The sequence below is a fragment of the Salvelinus sp. IW2-2015 genome, linkage group LG8, assembly GCF_002910315.2.
Source record: "Salvelinus sp. IW2-2015 linkage group LG8, ASM291031v2, whole genome shotgun sequence".
NCBI classification, from domain to species: Eukaryota; Metazoa; Chordata; class Actinopteri; order Salmoniformes; family Salmonidae; genus Salvelinus; species Salvelinus sp. IW2-2015.
Genome location: NC_036848.1, coordinates 52,192,464 through 52,213,134, shown reverse-complemented (window position 1 = coordinate 52,213,134; position 20,671 = coordinate 52,192,464). Strand labels below are relative to the sequence as shown.

The 20,671-nt window shown below is 41.7% G+C and overlaps 1 protein-coding gene across 1 annotated transcript in view; it reads right to left on the bottom strand.

Annotated features, from left to right (window-relative positions):
* Nucleotides 1-20,671, bottom strand: part of LOC111968271 (CUB and sushi domain-containing protein 1-like) — a 441,455-nt gene that overhangs the window by 68,606 nt on the left and 352,178 nt on the right. Inside the window, exons 31-36 of the mRNA XM_070444995.1 lie at nt 10,949-11,065; nt 10,005-10,118; nt 8,458-8,553; nt 6,746-6,949; nt 4,343-4,467; nt 3,834-3,930 (exon numbers count right to left, since the gene is read on the bottom strand). Of these exons, the coding sequence (XP_070301096.1) occupies nt 3,834-3,930; nt 4,343-4,467; nt 6,746-6,949; nt 8,458-8,553; nt 10,005-10,118; nt 10,949-11,065 (753 nt within the window). The remainder of the gene's footprint in view (nt 1-3,833; nt 3,931-4,342; nt 4,468-6,745; nt 6,950-8,457; nt 8,554-10,004; nt 10,119-10,948; nt 11,066-20,671) is intronic.

Here is a 20,671-nt window from a genome sequence, read left to right as displayed (position 1 = left end):
CAGCTAACACCTATCAGCTGGCATTTAGCATGATCAGGTTGTATAAAGGAGGACAGATGCAAGTTAAGACACCCTTCACCCACTGGTGCACCAAATGGTTTATATATACACTAGATGGCTAACAGGGGCGCTGTTTTAAAGCCACCATCTTGGCACTCCTCCACCATTGTATAACATACAGTGCCTTCGGAAAGTATTCAGACCCCTTGACTTTTTCCACAATTTGTTACGTTACAGCCATATTCTAAAAAGGATTAAATAAAAAAATCCTCAGCAATCCACACACAATAACCCATAATGACAAAGCAAAAAAAGGTTTCGAAATTTTTCCAGATTTATTAAAAATAACAAAAACTGAAACACCTTATTTACATAAGTATTCAGACCCTTTGCTATGAGACTCAAAATTGAGCTCAGGTGCATCCTGTTTCCATTGATCATCCTTGAGATGTTTCTACAACTTGATTGGAGTCCACCTGTGGTAAATTCAATTGATTGGACATGATATGGAAAGGCACACACCTGTCTATATAGGGTCCCACAGTTGACAGTGCATGTCAGAGCAAAAACCAAGCCATGATGTCGAAAGAATTGTCCGTAGAGCTCCGAGACAACATTGTGTAGAGGAACAGATCTGGGGAAGGGTATGAAAAGATTTCTGCAGCATTGAAGGTCCCCAAGAACACAGTGGCCTCCATTATTCTGAAATGGAAGAAGTTCGAAACCACCAAGACTCTTCCTAGAGCTGTCCGCCCGACCAAACTGAGCAATCAGGGGAGAAGGGCCTTGGTCAGGGAGGTGACCAAGAACCTGATGGTCACTCTGACGGAGCTTTAGAGTTCCTCTGTGGAGATGGGAGAACATTCCAGAAGGACAACCATCTCTGCAGCACTCCACCAATCAGGCTTTTATGATAAAGTGGCCAGACAGAAGCCACTCCTCAGTAAAAGGCACATGACAGCCAGCTTGGAGTTTGCCAAAAGGCACCTAAAGACTCTCAGACCATGAGAAACAAGATTCTGTGGTCTGATGAAACAAAGATCGAACTCTTAGGCCTGAATGCCAAGGGCCACGTCTGGAGAAAACCTGGCACCATCCCTACGGTGAAGAATGGTGCTGGCAGCATCATGCTGTGGGATCTTTTTCAGCAGCAGGGACTGGGAGGTCAGTCATGATCGAGGCAAAGATGAACGGAGCAAAGTACAGAGAGATCCTTGATGAAAACCTGCTCCAGAGTGCTCAGGACCTCAGACTGGGGCGAAGGTTCACCTTCTAACAGGACAATGACCCTAAGCACACAGCAAAGACAAATGCAGGAGTGGCTTCYGGACAAGTCTCAATGTCCTTGAGTGGCCCACCCAGAGCCCGGACTTGAACCTGATCGAAAATCTATGGAGAGACCTGAAAATAGCTGTAAAGCGACGCTCCCCATCCAATCTGACAGAGCTTGAGAGGATCTGCAGAGAAGAATGGGAGAAACTCCCCAAATACAGGTGTGCCAAGCTTGCAGCATCATACCCAAGAAGACTTGAAGCTGTAATCGCTGCCAAAGGTCCTTCAACAAAGTACTGAGTAAAGGGTCTCAATACTTATGTAAATGAGATATTAGATTTTTTTWAATTTATAAACTTGCAAACATTTCTTAAAACCTGTTTTTAATTTGTCGTTATGGGGTATTGTGTGTAGATTGAGTAGATTGATGAGTAAAAAAAAGTCTGTAATGTAACAAAATGTGGAAAAAGTCAAGGGGTCTGAATACTTTCTGAACGAACTGTATTGTGGAAGATATAGATATGTATTTATTCATGTCTGCATTTGTTTTTGCCACGTTTATTAGATTACAGACACATTAATGCATACTTTTAAATGATATTATGTGAACTAAACGTACGTATAAACTACCGTTCAAAAGTTTGGGGTCACTTAGAAATGTTCTTGTTTTTGAAAGAAAAGCACATTTTTTGTCCATTAAAATAACATCAAATTAATCACAAATACAGTGTAGACATTGTTAATGTTGTAAATGACTATTGTAGCTGGAAACGGCTYATGTTTAATGGAATATCTACGTAGGCGTACAGAGGCCCATTATCAGCAACCATCACTCCTGTGTTCCAATGGCACATTGTGTTAGCTAATCCAAGTTTATAATTTTAAAAGGCTAATTGATCATTATAAAACCCTTTTGCAATTATGTTAGCACAGATGAACTGCCTAGAAGGCCAGCATCCCGGAGTTGGATCTTCACTGTTGACGTTGAGACTGGTGTTTTGCGGGTACTATTTATTGAAGCTGCCAGTTGAGGACTTGTGAGGCGTCTGTTTCTCAAAGTAGACACTGATGTACTTGTCTTCTTGATCAGTTGTGCAACGGGGCCTCCCACTCCTCTTTCTATTCTGGTTAGAGCCAGTTTGAGCTGTTTTGTGAAGGGAGTAGTACACAGCGTCGTACCAGATCTTCAGTTTCTTGGCAATTTCTCGCATGGAATAGCCTTCATTTCTCAGAACAAGAATAGACTGATGAGTTTCAGAAGAAAGTTCTTTGTTTCTGGCCATTTTGAGCCTATAATCGAACCCACAAATGCTGATGCTCCAGATACTCAACTAGTCTAAAGAAAGCCAGTTTTATTGCTTCTTTAATCAGAACAACAGTTTRCAGCTGTGCTAACATAATTGCAAAAGTGTTTTCTAATGATAAATTAGCCTTTTTAAAATAATGAACTTGGATTAGCTAACACAACGTGCCATTGGAACACAGGAGTGATGGTTGCTGATAATGGGCCTCTGTACGCCTATGTAGATATTCCATAAAAAAATCTGCCCTTTCCAGCTACAATAGTCATTTACAACCTTAACAATGTCTACACTGTATTTCTGATCAATTTGAAGTTATTTTAATGGACAAAAAATTAGCTTTTCATTCAAAAACAAGGAAATGTCTAAGTGACCCCAAACTTCAAATTGAAGTTATATATATATATATATATATACATATAGTGGGGACAGTAACATTAGTACTTTCTAAAAAGTATTCTTTAAGGAAAATGTTTAAAAAATATATTTTCCTTAAAGAATACTTTTTAGAAAGTACTAATGTTACTGTCCCCACTACAACAACAAAAATACTTAAATATATGTAATTTCGTACTTGAAATATTGAATTGAAATACTGCAGAATTATATTCATTCCTATGGAGGAGTTCCAACATGTCCCCAATGTACATGTCCGTCATGACCTTCTTCTCCAACTGACCTCGCTTACTGAATCATTTAAAATCACGTACACATACTGAAAGTAATGAACTAATGGATCTACTCAAGATTGATAAACCCACACATTTGCCAGACAGGGYAAGTGCSCTCWATTTTCACAAGGATGGAATATGCCCATACATATCACTGATCATACCTAATGCAGCCATAGCATTCAACATCTTCATTAGATATCAGACACAGCTATTCAGTTGTAGAAATGCTGTTCCTAGGATTAACTGGGAGGCACCAAAGGCCAAGATGGCTGCCAACTGGATTTCAAAAGGTCTCTGGAGCTAATACTGTGAGTCATCCAACATGACGATTGGGACATTGGTTGGCTGTGTAAAAGATTGTGGAGAAAGGTATTGGACCCATGATCAATGTTCAGTCCCCTAGAAGAACTACGGAACATAACATGAGTCGGTTTCATTTTTATTGTGGTCTTCAAAATAATAGGCCTGTAACAATTCTGTAAAACACATGAAACCTAATTCGCAATAAGTATTATATTGCACACAGACATGATATCTCAAGGGGAAACGTGTGATTCCATGCATGATTAAGTAATCCAATTCCCACCTGAAAAGCTTCCAAGTTTAGGAGCTGTCATATCCCCTCCATCATAGATTTCTAAGGAATCCCAATTATGCTCAGTGGCGAAGCTCATTACTTGAATCTGCAAAAGAAAAAAATACGTAAATAGAGTGACAAAAAGAATATACATGCCATCTCTCTGAAAGGACAAGCATTTTGAATGGTTAGATGAGAGACTGTTGTTTTTAATTGAGGGAAGTTTTCTTTCCTGCTATAGACATAAAACCAGGTTTTATACTGTGCTCTTGTAAGAAGTATTTAAAAAAACGAGTTGTTCTCATTAGGGCACGATCAATAGCAATAAGACTGCAGCTGTTTTTTATGTGCTTTAAAACTACTTCTGCTGGCAACGGGTCTAATTTCTCAGTAGGACGACTGACGGTTAAAATGTGCTATAGCCTGTCACTCAAAAAATACAATTTTCCCTCTCTTCTCTGTCTGTCGGTGTAGCTTATTACTTTCGATGAGTTCAGACCTGCCCCCTTTGTACTTGCCTGAATCCCAGCTCCTTCGGTGACAATGATTTTCCACACGCAGTTCAAGCTGTTCCCATAGGGCTCGGGGAATCCGGGGGAGAGGATGGTGCCTCTTCTCTCTGTCAGATTACCGCTGCATGGAACTGGGGAGCGAAACAGAGGGGAAATTAGAGTCACATTGAATGGGGCACATGCCAGGTTCCTGTAGCCATGGTGAGTCAAGACACCGAGGGGAAATTTGACATGAGTCATTTAAGCAATAAGACCAGAGGRGTGGTATATGGCCAATATACCATGGCTAAGGGCTGTTCTTAGGCACAATGCAACGCGGAGTGCCTCGACACTGACCTTAGCTGTGGTATATTGGCCATATACCACAAACCCCCGAGGTGCCTTATTGCTATTATAAACTGATTACCAACGTAATTAGAGCAGTAAAAATAAATGGTTTTGTCATACACATGGCATACGGTCTGATATACCACAACTGTCAGCCAATCAGCATTCAGGGCTCGAACCACCCAGTTTATAATTCTATATAAACTCAGCAAAAAAATAAATGTCCTCTCACTGTCAACTGCATTTATTTTCAGCAAACTTAACATGRGTAAATATTTGTAAGAACATAACCAGATTCAACAACTGAGACATAAACTGAACAAGTTCCACAGACATGTGACTAACAGAAATGGAATAATGTGTCCCTGAACAAAGGGGGGGGGATCAAAATCAAAAGTAATAGTCAGTATCTGGTGTGGCCACCAGCTGCATTAAGTACTGCAGTGCATCTCCTCCTCATGGACTGCACCAGATTTGCCAGTTCTTGCTGTGAGATGTTACCCCACTCTTCCACCAAGGCACCTGCAAGTTCCCGGACATTTCTGGGGGAAAAGACCCTAGCCCTCACCCTCTGATCCAACAGGTCCCAGACGGGCTCAATGCGATTGAGGTCCGGGCTCTTCACTGGCCATGGCAGAACACTGACATTCCTGTCTTGTAGGAAATCACGCACAGAACGAGCAGTATGGCTGGTGGCATTGTCATGCTGGAGGGTCATGTCAGGATGAGCCMGCAGGAAGGGTACCACATGAGAGAGGAGGATGTCTTCCCTGTAATGCACAGCGTTGAGATTGCCTGCAATGACAACAAGCTCAGTTCGGTGATGCTGTGACACACCGCCCCAGACCATGACCCTCCACCTCCAAATCAATCCCGCTCCAGAGTGCAGGTCTCGGTGTAACGCTCATTCCTTCGACGATAAACAATAATCCAGCCATCACCCCTGGTGAGACAAAACCGCGACTCATCAGAGAAGAGCACTTTTTGCCAGTCCTGTCTGGTACAGCAACGGTGGGTTTGTGCCCATAGGCGACGTTGTTGCCGGTGATGTCTGGTGAGGACCTGCCTTACAACAGGCCTACAAGCCCTCAGTCCAGCCTCTCTCAGCCTATTGCAGACAGTCTGAGCACTGATGGAGGGATTGTGCATTCCTGGTGTAACTCGGGCAGTTGTTGTTGCCATCCTGTACCTGTCCTGCAGGTGTGATGTTCGGATGTACCGATCCTGTGCAGGTGTTGTTACATGTGGTCTGCCACTGCGAGGACGAGCAGCTGTCCGTCTTGTCTCCCTGTAACGCTGTCTTAGGCATCTCACAGTACGGACATTGCAATTTATTGCCCTGGCCACATCTAAGGCACATTCACGCAGATGAACAGGGACCCTGGGCATCTTTCTTTTGGTGTTTTTCAGAGTCAGTAGAAACGCCTCTTTAGTGTCCTAGGTTTTCATAACTGTGACCTTAATTGCCTACCAACTGTAAGCTGTTAGTGTCTTAACGACCGTTCAACAGGTGCATGTTCATTAATTGCTTATGGTTCATTGAACAAGCATGGGAAACAGTGTTTAAACCCTTTACAATGAAGATCTGTGAAGTTATTTGGATTTTTACGAATTATCTTTGAAAGACAGGGTCCTGAAAAAGGGACGTTTCTTTTTTTGCTGAGTTTAGAACATTATTGTGACTAAAGAATCATCTCACTTCTCAATATCTCAGTATGTTTATGGTGTTTATGGTAACTTACAAATGTAAAAAATTATGACATATCTATTAGATGTTCTACACACTGTATGTTCTTAAAGGGCAATTGCACCACATTTCAACCTCATATTCATTATCTCAGCACCATACCAATGTCTACATATGTAAAAACGGCGCATTCCTACGTTTTACCGCAAAAAATATATGAAGTAAAAACATTTATTTTAACGGCAGATAGTGGAAATGAGTCGTTTTCACAGACTCGGTATGGGTCTGGTGATAATTAATACCAGGTTGAAAAGTGGTGGAATTTCCCTTTTACAACAACATGTACCCATCTCTAAATCAATCTCCACAAATGTGACTGATTTGAGGAGGCTTACCAGCACAAGTGGGCACAGTATCATTCCACTGGGCTAGCGCATTGGGGACCACATTGCATTTGATGGCTTTGGATCCCTGTAGCAGATACCCAGGGTTGCACTCAAAGCGAACAATGGAACCAGCTGAGAACTCGGACCCAATCCGTCTGCCGTAGCGTGGCTCTGGGACAGAGCTGCACTGCGTGTCACTGGTGCGAGGAACAGCTACAAAGAAAATAGTACCCAGTGTTTAACACCTAGATGTGTGAACTCTTCGCTTAAAGCTCACAGGAAAATTGCAATACAATGTGGTTGTAATATATGATTTGTCATTATGGACATTTGAGATCTTTAGAATGATCTCAGTGTATCATCAGCCATACTAATGGCTAATTCATGCTGAAGTAAAAACACTTCAGCATGTGTTATAACTTTGTTATTCAATCATGAACACTCAGGACACCAAGGCATGGAAGATGACAATGAAACCAAATATATATATATCTGATATTCAAAACATGACTGGTTACAATCTGTACTACAGTATAGCAAAACATTATGTACCACTGCATGCATGGCCTTGTCCTCTCTTCTCTCACAGACGTGAATGTTTTTCACATGTGACGTGAAAGTGAGATTTTCACACGTTAAGGTTTTTCACGTGTGAAACTCCATATCCGATCTTCACATGTGAATGTTTTTTGTTTTTTTTTGGGGGGGGGGGGGGTAAGAGTTCAAATACTATTTTATCTACAGTATATAGTATACATTAGTGCAATATTGAGGCCTTTACTGTTGGGCTGGGAGGGATTGTGTCAGATATTTCTAGATAGGTACCAGAGCGGAGTGTGTTCTGCAATCATGACTTGGATACCTCCAAGTACCAAACAAACTATCCTAACTGTCAGGGAGTATTTAAAAAACCCTTCCATCCCCACAGTCTGGTAAACACTGTACAGTATATGTGCTCAACATACTTCATGAAAAATTACAATTTGAGATCATTCATTTTTATAAGGCAGCTGACAGTAAAAGTTCATGTAATTCACATAGCTTATTTATTACAATTTTGACAGAGAGAGAAAATGCTTGATGTGTCCTGAGGTGAGCTATTATCTACAAGAGAGAGAACCTCTAAATGACACTAAAATAAAGTAGACATGACACCTCGATGATAAAAGCCAAAGGCATCATTGGATTTAAGGAATCTGAAAGGATTGAGTTAAGAAAGAAAAAAGAAAAATCGTACTCTGCCATCCTGGAAAGGTTTTATAAAACATGTGGGTTTATATTTTATATATTAATGTGTGACATTTTATATTGATTATGCAAGAGAGAGGGAGTCCTTAAATATTGGATACGACACTTTCAACATACTGTTCTATAGTGTATCTGTATGAGCCCTTCTGCTCATTGCCTACTAAAGCAGCTAGAAATCCCTTTTACCATGACATGCCTTGCGCAGGTATAATGATTAGAGTACTGGCACCCTAGGCTCCCATGGGGCAAGAGAGATAACGGCAAACGCCTTGAACAGCCTGACAACCATGGGAACCATAACATGGATAGATAAGACCCTTTGCTGCTTGGGGATGGAGGGCTTCAGGAGGCCTCCAGGACCCTCAGAAACACACCTACTGCCACAGGGGTAAAAACAGTAAGGAAAGGTCATGCATGACCTGAGTATGTATATATTGCAACGTATTACCTGTTCATACAGTATATAAACATACCTTGGTAAACAAAGTGGAAACCCCTGCCGGAAGGACCATTCTTTGCAGTAAATCGCACCATAATTTGGTTTGATGTCGCCAGGGGCAAGGTCTCTCCTGCAAAAAAAGGATGAATAAATGTTTTTTTTAAACACACACAATATGCTGACTCAGTATTAACCCTATGAAGCCAACAGTGGCCTTTCTTGAGATTCCCGACCCTTCTTGTGTGCTATACAGAACAAAACCTCAGCTGCATGATGAATTGCTTCTTATAAATATACTAGCTCCCATTCAAGATCTTGCTGGGTAAATAGCATGCTGTTGGCAGTTGAACTTTTAAGTATGGTCTATGCAGTAGAGGACTCTCTTAATAATAAGAGGAAGAACAAAGTCTTATCAATAATGAGAATGTTGGACAAGCAAACAACTTTGTATAGGCTACACATTTGTAGGCCTGAGTCTTGTAAAACGTAATCAGCTGTGACAATGAAAACATGGTAGGAAGTGTCTTCTTGATGGCGTGAACTTATTGAAAGCCATGACATTTGAACGCCTATAATTAGGTAGAGTAGCTTATTGTGGATGTGGCTAATGTAGGTTGCTAATCAGCCTCCATTAAGGTGAACACAGCCAATGCATTATGATCTAATGTATCATTATAATTCAAATGTCACCATGAATAGACAGGGAAAACACATCAAGTTACTTGTTGATAGAAAATCTCAATTACCAGTGCAAAGGAATAGTGTACAGAAAATATTAGTATACACGTCTTGGACAAATGTCAGAGGTAATTAATATGTTATCTAATTCAGTATAACCTTTCCATTTAAATTTTATATAGCACATCACATACTGCATTCCTGAATGGTGAAATCTAAAGACAAAGTCAAAGACCATCATCTCCCTTGGGAATATATTGTTGCACTGCAGAATAACACAAATCTGAATAGTACAAGGTCCCATACAAACAGTTTATATCCAACAGCCTTAATCAATCCTCAGAAGAATGTAAAGTTGAGGCTGATTTCTGTTCTGAAATGTAATTACCTTCCGCTGTTAATACCAGCAATAAATCGGATGAGGACAGGTGTTGAATTTTTCGTATTTTATTAGATGGCTTTAAATAATACAAAAATACTGAGAGTGGCCTAAGGACTGGGAGCAACAACGGCTCAATCGCAAAGTGGTAGGCCACACAAGCTCTCTCTGAAGCCATCTAGGGGTAAGAACAGTGTAGACGGCAACAGTAGCCTAAGAACTGAAACCATGGATACTCGTGATCATTGAAGCATTGCTTATTTCTGATATGGCATGGACATCAAGTCGCAATATGAATGTTATGTCGCAATATGGACGTTATGTCGCAATATGAATTACTGAAATGAAAACATTTTGAATGAGACAGTAACCAAGTGCCAACAGCAGTTATTAATACAGGGATCATGCTGAGACCTTTTTGTATTAACACCTCTTGTCTTCCCCAACAACATCTGCATGTGCGTGTGTGTTTTCCATCGGTTTTGTTCATTTAACAACGGAAAGAATGGAAAGCTATTACGTACCAGAATGAGACCCAGCGAGGGAGCTTAGCAGCCTGGCATTCTGATTGGCCCCATCAAATAGTTCCACTGAGTCATTCATTGCCGTCTGAAAGTAGGCAAACTGCCCAAACACCACTGAGGAGACAAAATGGGGACATCATATAGGTTACCTCAGTATGAAAAACGTGGCTACAAAACAATCCTATCTGCAAATGGTAAACCGAGTGTTTAAAATGGCAAAATGGAACTTGGAATCTTGTCAACAATGACACAAGGCTAGCATGCTAACTACCCAGGTCTCAGGGTGGGTGATGTCACCACATAACAGGCTAACCAACAATGTTTACCTTGCGATTTCACATCTGCTACACCAGTTCATGCATGATAAATACGCACTGAGGCACAGATATATACCTTATACAATTAGATATGTTTTGGTTGTGTCATCACGGCTGAATATCACGCACAATTGAGAAAGCATAACTTGTATGAGGTCAGACAAGAACCAGGGATAACTCTAACATACCTTGATCCATGATTCAGCACTTCATGACTGAACTATGCTTTGTATAAGCCTGGATAGGAGGAGACTATCTTAAGATACATACTTTCCACAATGATAATATCTGAAAATGATGGTAAATCCTCCATTGGACTGTAGGCAGCTAAATCACACTTGTCAGATTAAGTCTAAGTGCTGCTTTAATAATGTTGCAGTTGATTAACCCTTCTCCCGAGTGGCGCAGCGGTCTAAGGCACTGCATCTCAGCGCAAGAGGCATCACTACAGTCCCTGGTTCGAATCCAGGTTGTATCACAGCCGGCCGTGATTGGGAGTCCCATAGCGCACAATTAGCCCAGCGTCGTCCGGGTTTGGCCGGGGTAGGTCGTCATTGTAAATAAGAATTTGTTCTTAAAGGTGACTTGCCTAGTTAGATAAAGGTTAAATAAAATAAAAAACCTTACCAAATTCTCCAGAGACAGTAATGTAGTAGGAGCACGTTTGACCAGTGGTGTAGTTCTGGGGGAAGTTAGGAGAGAGTACCACGCCTTCAGACCCAGCATAATGACCACCACAAGGAGCTGAAATACACCAGAAACCATCTCCGTGTTACTCAATTCCCAGAGACAATAATCATGAAAGGACAAGCACCATGTATACACATGGGAGAAAAGTCAGTGCACTAGTTGCGAGCTGTTATGTTGGAACAAAGATGTGCTGTGCGTTCTCTTAACATCTGGAGCATCATTCGACATTCATAGCAGCTCAATGATGATGGTTCAAAACAACTCAATCCACAACTTGTTTTGTTTCTTTTAGTCCCTCTGAAAGGAACCGGTACAACCTGTTAAATTATGTCTGCGGGMACCTTTTTCAGCAACCAAACTACCAAAAAAAAGTGTTTGTCAGAGGCTTAACATATAGATCTTAACTCACTGTACAAAATATCAACACAGTTTCAGACCAACATTAAAGGTTAATCCACCAGGTCTGCTCCTTCATGCCCACATGATTAAGATTCCATATATCTCTGTGTTTATGTTGCCCTTAAGCATGTGTACAGTAAGTCCTTAATATGGCCTGCAATGTGTCCACAGGTGAAGTATACTGATTTCAATGGCTCCATGGACACACGTGGCTTCACTCGTAACTACTTTGAGAAACTCTGAATAAATACTGGCAAAAGGAGAGAAAATGACGGAACACACAACATTAGGGGGCAGTGAGCTCTGGTCCCCTCTTGTTCTCCCTGACCCTAAATCCCTAGTTAACCCTTCTTCTCATTTCCTTTTTATTAAGTATTATTACTTGCTGTACACCTTTCAGAAAATGTCAATGCCCCAATCGCTTGATACCCTCCTGTGTTCTTCCTGCACCTGCCTTGTTCTTTCCATCCCCTTGGTCCTTGCTACAATGATCATCGATTGAGATTCCTGCCACGTCTCAAGCACCCTAAGACTCCCTGCGCTCGCTCCACCAGGTCTCCTCCTTCATGCCCACAATACCTTGCTCCCCCAGGTCTGCTCCTTCATCTGCCCACAATACCTTGTGGAGCTTATAAACCTGGTGTCAGGATGCAGCCCCGGCTCATGGTCCTCTGCTTATCAAACTCCTTCCCTTTGATCACATCACCCTCACCTCATACTTCCTATGGGAAGACAGAGTTTCTGCTGTAAAAAAATGTTTTGTATCTGGGTCTTCCCAGCCTAAAACTAGAAATTTCACACCCATGGAGCGAGAGATTTAGTTAAAGGTCCAATGCAGCCATTTTTATCTCAATATCAAATCATTTCTGGGTAACAATGAAAGGGATAGTTTTGGATTTTGTCTACATCCCCAGAGTCAGTTGAACTCGTGGATACCATTTTTATGTCTCTGAGTCCGGTATGAAAGAAGTTAGAGGTCGTTTTGTGAGGCAATGCTAAGTAGCGTTAGCACAATGACTGGAAATCTATGGGTATCTGCTGGCAGTCATTGCGACTTTCAGTCATTGTCCTGGAAGTACCTCAAAGAACTACACTGGACTCTATGCAAACTGGGAACCACATATCCTGAGGCCGCATTTATTCCTTTTGGGGATTTAAACAAAGCAAATTTGAGAAAAACGCTACAGAAGTTCTACCAACACATTGACTGCAGCACTCGCTCTGAGAAAACAGACCACTGCTACTCAGCTTTTCGAAATGCTTACAAGGACCTCCCCCACCCTCACTTCAGCAAATCTGATCACGATTCCATTTTGCTGCTCCCTTCCTATAGGCAGAAACTCAAACAGGAAGTACCCGTGCTAAGGACTATTCAATGCTGGTCTGACCAATCGGAATCCACGCTTCAAGATTGTTTTGATCCCGCAGATTGGGATATGTTCCTGGTAGCCTAAAACAATAACAGTGACAAATACATGGATACAGTGACTGAGTTTATCAGGAAGTGTACAGGAGATGTTGTACCCACTGTGACTATTAAAACCTACCTTAACCAGAAACCGTGGATAGATGGCAGCATTTGCGCAAAACTGAAAGCGCGAACCACCGTATTTAACCACGGCAAGGTGACTTGGAATATGGCCGAATACAAACAGTATAGTTATTCCCTTCATAAGGCAATCAAACAGGTAAAACGTCAGTATAGAGACAGTATAAAGTGGAGTAGTATTTCAACAGCTCATACACGAGACATATGTGGCAGGGTCTACAGACTATCACGGACTACAAAGGGCATCCCTAGCCGCGTCCTCAGAGCATGCGCAGACCAGCTGGCTGGAGTGTTTACAGACATATTCAATCTCTCCCTATCCCAGTCTGCTGTCACCACATGCTTCAAGATATCCACCATTTTTCCTGTACCCAAGAAAGCAAAGGTAACTGAACTAAATTACTATCTATAGCACTCACTTCTGTCATCATGAAGTGCTTTTAGAGGCTAGTTAAGGATCATATCACCTCTACCTTACCTGACACCCTAGACACATTTCAATTTGCTTACCGCCCCAATAGATCCACAGACGATAAAATCGCCATCGCACTGCACACGGCCGTATCCCATCTGGACAAGAGGAATACCTATGTAAGAATGCTGTTCATTGACTATAGCTCAGCATTCAACACCATAGTACCCTCCAAGCTCATCATTAAGCTCGGGGCCCTGGGTCTAAACCCCGCCCTGTGCAACTGGGTCCTGGACTTCCAAACGGGCCACCCCCAGGTGGTGAAGGTAGGAAACAACAACTCCACTTCGCTGATCCTCAACACAGTGGCTCCACAAGGGTGAATGCTCAGCCCCCTCCTGTACTCCCTGTTCACCCATGACTGTGTGGCCATGGACACCTCCAACTCAATCATCAAGTTTGCAAACGACACAACAGTAGTAGTCCTGATTACCAACAATGACGAGACAGCCTACAGAGAGGAGGTGAGGGCCCTGGGAGTGTGTTGCCAGGAAAATAAGCTCTCTCTCAATGTCGACAAAACAATGGAGCTGATCGTGGACTTCAGGAAACAGCAGAGGGAGCAGCCCCTATCCACATCGACGGGACCGCAGTGGAGCAGGTGGAAAGCTTCAAGTTCCTCGGCGTACACATCACTGACAATCTGAAATGGTCCACCCACACAGACAGTGTGGTGAAGAAGGCACAAGACATTTGAGGCTGAAGAAATTTGGCTTGGCACCTTAAACCCTAACAAACTTGTACAGATGCACAATTGAGAGCATTCTGTCAGGCTGTATCACCGACTGGTACGGCAACTGCACTGCCCGCAACCGCAGGGCTCTTTAGAGGGTGGTGTGGTCTGCCCGATGCAGCATTGGGGGCAAAGTACCTACAGCACCCGATGTCACAGGAAGGCCAAAAAGATCAACAAGGACAACAACCACCCGAGCCACTGTCTGTACACTCCATTATCATCCAGAAGGCAAGGTCAGAACAGGTGCATAAATGCTGGGACTGAGAGCCTGAAAAACGGCTTCTACCTCAAGACCATCAGACTATTAAATAGCCATCACTAGGCGGCTTCCACCTGGTTATGTAACCCTGCACCCTAGAGGCTGCTGCCCCATATACATAGACTTGAAATCACTGGCCACTTTAATAATGGAACACTAGTCACTTTAATAATGTTTACATATTTTTTCTTTACTTATCCCATGTATATACTATATTCTATTCTACTGTATTTTCCTCAATACCACTCCGACATTGCTCATCCTAATATTTATATATTCCTTAATTCCATTATTTTACTTTTAGGTTGTGTGTACTGTGTGTATTGTTGTGAATTCTTAGATACTACTGCACTGTTGGAGCTAGAAACATAAGCATTTCGCTACACCCGCAATAACACCTCCCGGGTGGCGCAGTGGTCTAGGGCACTGCATCGCAGTCCTAGCTGCGCCACCAGAGTCTCTGGGTTCGCGCCCAGGCTGGGCTGGGTTCGCGCCCAGGCTCTGTCGCAGCCGGCCGCAACCGGGAGGTCCGTGGGGCGACGCACAATTGGCATAGCGTCGTCCGGGTTAGGGAGGGTTTGGCCGGTAGGGATATCCTTGTCTCAGTATGTAAAAAAAATATAAAAAAATATAAATAAATAAATAAAATAAAAAATGTAATAAAATGTATGCACTCTACTGTAAGTCGCTCTGGATAAGAGCGTCTGCTAAATGACTAAAATGTAAATGTAAAATAACATCTGCTAAACATGTGTATGTGAAATTTWATTTTATTTATATATAAACACAGGATTATCAAGTTTTTTACTACACTGGGCCTTTAACACAGATCACGTCAGTAATTCGTAAAGAAAGGGGAATTGCTGTCTGATAATTGTTTAACTGTTGGCACTGTAAGCAGTGTCATGTCAAGCAAAAGTGTACTTTCTCTTTTAGGTATCAAATGCTTGATCACTCACTCACTATTTATCATAACAAATATTGGATTTCATTATTTAGTCTTTCAAAACAGGTTATGTAACAATCTTCATTATACATGAACAAATCAGGGAAATGACAAATCAGGGAAAAACCCACAAAAAACTGAACATCTCAAAGATCAGGGATAAGCATTTCACTGTTAGTCTACACCTGTTGTTTATGAAGCATGTGTGTCACGCCCTGACCTTAGTTCCCTTTTTATGTCTCTATTTTGGTTTGGTCAGGGCGTGAGTTGGGGTGGGCATTTCTATGTTTTGCATTCTATGTTTTGTATTTCTTTGTTGTTTGGTGGGTGTGGTTCTCAATCAGAGGCAGCTGTCTATCGTTGTCTCTGATTGAGAACCATACTTAGGTAGCTCTTGCCCACATGGGTTTTGTGGGTAGTTGTTTTCTGTCTCTGTACCAGACAGGACTGTTTTGTTTGTTCCGCTTTTGTTCTTTTTTGTTTGAGGGTTCAGTGTTATTAAAAATCATGAACATGTACCACGCTGCACCTTGGTCCTCTCCTTCTTCCTTAGACGAACATCGTTACAATGTGACAAATAACATTTGACTTGACTTGGGGTCAATCTACTCAGCATACATCCAACTGTGGGTAACCATGGTTATACTGAATATTACAATTTAATATTAAATATGCTGTTGAGATAACTGGTTACTTGAGCATTGGTCAGCCAGTATGAATTATGATGATAGTTTTACATTTTTACCATCATGACTAGGTGAGAGTTACAGACAATGACAAGCTTCCAGAAGCCATGACCTGTTTATTAGATTTTCTGTGCAATATATGGAAATATTCGACATTTAAATAGACACTCTTGTCCAGAATGACTTACAGGAGCAATTAGGGTTAAGTACCTTGCTCCAAGGAACATTGACAAATGTTTCACCTAGTCTGCTCTGGGATTTGAACTAGCAACCTTTCGGTTACTGGCCAAATGCTCTTAACTGGTAGGCTACCTGACAAAAACAAAGAAAATAAAGACAAACAAATTAAATGACACTAGACAATATGCTCAAATCAACACTGTATAATACGCCAGCCACTGTAGCGACGTGCCAAGGTAGTCATTGTCAGACCTTTTATAATAAGAATTGTATGTGGGAATGTACATACTTTAGCTATTTAAGGACATTCAAACAMAGCGTCATGTTTATGCATACAGTAATCGGACAGACGCCACAAGCCGCTTAAACCTAACAGACCGTACAACGTTGGCTGCTATGACATGTGCCTGATATGAATGCATCTCTACACCAATGTAAGCAAGTGTGATTTCCCTTCACTAGTATCATGGAAACAGACGTGTCTTCCACCTGACCTCAACGTCTCATCTAGAGGAGTCAGCCGTGAAAAAACATCCATGTAATACCGCAGGAGAGATAATGTGAGAAAGAGAGAGGGAGCCAGATAGAGAGGGAGAATGAGAGCATGCATGAGACAGATAGGATGAGAGAGAGAAAGAGAGAGAGAATGAGAAAGAGAGAGGAGGAAGGAAGTTCAGATGTGGATACAGAGGACCATAGTGAGGATATTGAGGACCATAGTGTGGATACAGAGGACCATAGAGTGGATACAGAGGACCATATGATGGATACAGAGGACCATAGTGAGGATATTGAGGACCATAGTGAGGATACAGAGGACCATAGTGTGAATACAGAGGACCATAGTGTGAATACAGAGGACCATAGAGTGGATACAGGTGACCATAGAGTGGATACAGAGGACCATTTAGTGGATACAGGGGACCATAGTGTGGATACAGAGGACCATAGAGTGGATACAGAGGACCATATTATGGATACAGAGGACAATAGAGTGGATACAGGTGACCATAGAGTGGATACAGAGGACCATAGTGTGGATACAGATGACCATAGTGTGGATACAGAGGACCATATTATGGATACAGAGGACGATAGAGTGGATACAGATGACCATAGAGTGGATATTGAGGACCGTAGAGGGGATATTGAGGACCGTAGAGTGGATACAGAGGACCATAGAGTGGATATTGAGGACCGTAGAGTGGATACAGAGGACCGTAGAGTGGATATTGAGGACCGTAGAGTGGATATTGAGGACCGTAGAGTGGATACAGAGAACCGTAGAGTGGATATTGAGGACCGTAGAGTGGATATTGAGGACTGTAGTGTGGACACAGCTATTGCATTGTTATGCCCTCAACACAGAAGAACACAGACATGCATAAATCCAAACAAACTCTAATTCCTCTAGTCTATGCAATTCATCTGGCGCCGGCGCGGCTGTGTGTCAACACTGCCCGCCTCTGAGGGGCGCTATACCACCATGCTTTAACATTATTACACACCTTCTATTTACAGTCATGGAGGATTCCTCATTCAAGAGACAGTCTTTTACTGTAGTTACTATGGAAACGAATAAAAGACCTGTTTGGATGAGAGAAGCTGAGAGAAAGAGGGGGGAAAATCCTTTATTATTTAAAAGGATCTCACCCCTTTCTAATTAGTTTTGTCTGAAAGCCCAAGGAAGTGCCTTGGAGTGAATCAGTATTCCAAAAAGCAGCGGAAAATAACAGACCAGTGAAAAATTTCAAATGGTTAAAATTTGGTCTTCAGTAGATATACTGTAGTTTTGCACCTACTATTTTCAGAGGAGACTAAAATATCAAAGATTAGAACATGAAGTAGCTAAATAAAGGTGAAGAGAAAGGTTGCTGGTGTTAAATAAAGACGGTATCATGGTTTTTGTTCTTGTTTGTTGCATTAATATTCATTGCTGAACATGACAGTTGTTGAAACTGTCAGTAAACTGGACCTATAGAGTCTCACAACCTCCCTGAAGCAACAATAATAACGCACAACTGACACATTTAAAGTGTTTGCTTTTCTTCTATACTGTACCACTTACATGTACACACCCACGGCTTCTAAAAATGGGGATTAACTGGGTACAGGAGCGGTTTACACTGAGAAATATTCCCACCCCTCCCCCCACAGTCATTAAATACATAACGATTCCTTTCATTAGCCGGGTGATACTGGGGACATTAGTAATCATTTCCCTCAACCGGCAGCAGAATGAGTTTTAACATTCACAGTGAGTCCTCCCTGTCTCACTGTGACTGATCTGCATATAACCCACGTGGCACTCTGGCGTTTTCACCGTCACTCAAGAGGCCTTGGCTTGCAGGCACAGCCACAGCCTTTAGAAATGGCTCTTTCTTTTGCTCACTTATGAACACAACCAGCAAATAGCTTTGTTCACCTCTTTATCATCAGGCAAAATAAGCTCAATTCAACCACAGACAAGAGGGTTAAATGCGCTTGCTGAAGGGGATTATGTGTGTTCTCACATACTGTATGCTTATGTTCAGGCATGTTAAAAAAGGCTAGGCAACTACGTTTCCCAGATATCAAACTATGAGGCTTACAATGGATTTCCTCAATCAATATGCTGTTTCATCTAGCCAAAATCTGACCTTAACCTTGAACGAATGATTCCAACTATGAAAAATACATAATTTCCCTTCCTTTCATTGATTTAAAACGTGTTCTTTAGAACATGGCTTTAGTGTAGCGTATACAAACCTACGATCCTCCTTGAAGGTGACATAAATAACATATTTCTAGGACTAGACATAAACATAACTGACAGACAATACAAGCAAATGAAACAGAAACATTTGCTTCACATCACCTTGGTTTTCAGAGTGATTTCCAATTGTGTCTGCTGTGTGCTTTTCACTTTCGAAAAAATACAATAATATGGAATTCATATCTCCGATCAAATGTTGTGTGTCATTGAAAGCAGGCTATATACAACTGTTGAGAAAGGTCATAAACCAGAACAAGCCATTTTGCTCACTACTTTCAGACATTTTAGTCTTATCCAGAGCGACTTACAGGAGCAATTAGGGTTAAGTGCCTTGCTCAAGGGCAACAACAGATTTTTCACCTAGTCGGCTCGGGGAATCAAACAAGCAACCTTTCGGTTACTTGCCCAACGCTCTTAACCGCTAGGCTACCATTTTCTTTCAAGCCCGGGGTATCGATCAACAAAGGCCATTGTGGCATTTTTTAATCAATAACATCATGTCTCACCCTTATAATCCACACACTTCTTCTTTATGGAGCCTAGGGATTAAAAAGCAAGTGCTCGGACATCCATAAACCAATGTTATGGGACCCCACAGAACATAGCCGTTCATTGTCACGGTTAAACAATCTTGATAATGGCAAATTATATTTCAATAAGCTCTTAGCGGAAAGACCCTTTCCCATTGAAATGTATGAAAGATTCAATGAGACAAGAGCGTTACTAGAGAACACTAGAATGGAGAAGCAGACAGTGATCCTGAGGTCCTCAGCTGCACTACGAGTTCAAGCTAACTGTGTCCATGACCAAGCCATAACTCTAATTACACAACGCTACTGAATCGTTCCATTCAGAATGACAAATGGAATGTTTAAGCCACATCCATAATGCACAATGGTCAACAAGGGAATGCAGCTCATGGTAATAATTCTCTAGCTCTCCACCAAACTAAAATAAAATAAATAATAAAATRGTTAAAGGCAAACAGCCAACTATACCATCAGTGTGAGCAAATAAATGATCTGGGAGTGAAGAAATGAAAGCTATCCCTCTCTAGGTACAGAATCAAAAAGGGTCAACTAATCAACACATGCTGTTTAAAAGCTCAAATCCCTTTAGACTGACTTACAGACAGGGGTTAAGAGTGTTAGCAATGTAAAACCATTATACAGTCCCTCCAGGATTTTGCTGGGATTTTCTGTGATATGTGTGAGCAAAAATACTTGATTTTGCTGCGAKAATTCTGACATTTTGCATGGCAATACGTGATGATTTTGTCCAATTTGAAAATGCARTGACAAGGGAAAAAGTTTGTTGATATGTAACTTGTTCGAACCATATTATGCGGTAAATGTACAGTGACTGGTTGAAATTGCGAGACCTGTTCTTATACTGCGTTGATGGGTCAGTTTTATGCAATAATATTGCAATGARTTGACTGTTTATGCAGAAATAAAGCAGGGATTGGTCAAATTTGCAAACCCTCGCATAATATATGAAAAATTGTTGGTTTTGCAAAGAAAATTGCGATCGCAGAATAGCAGAATCCTGGAGGGACTAACTATAGATCCTGGAGGGACTAACTATAGATCCTGGAGGGACTAACTATAGATCCTGGAGGGACTAACTATAGATCCTGAGGGACTAACTATAGATCCTGGAGGGACTAACTATAGAT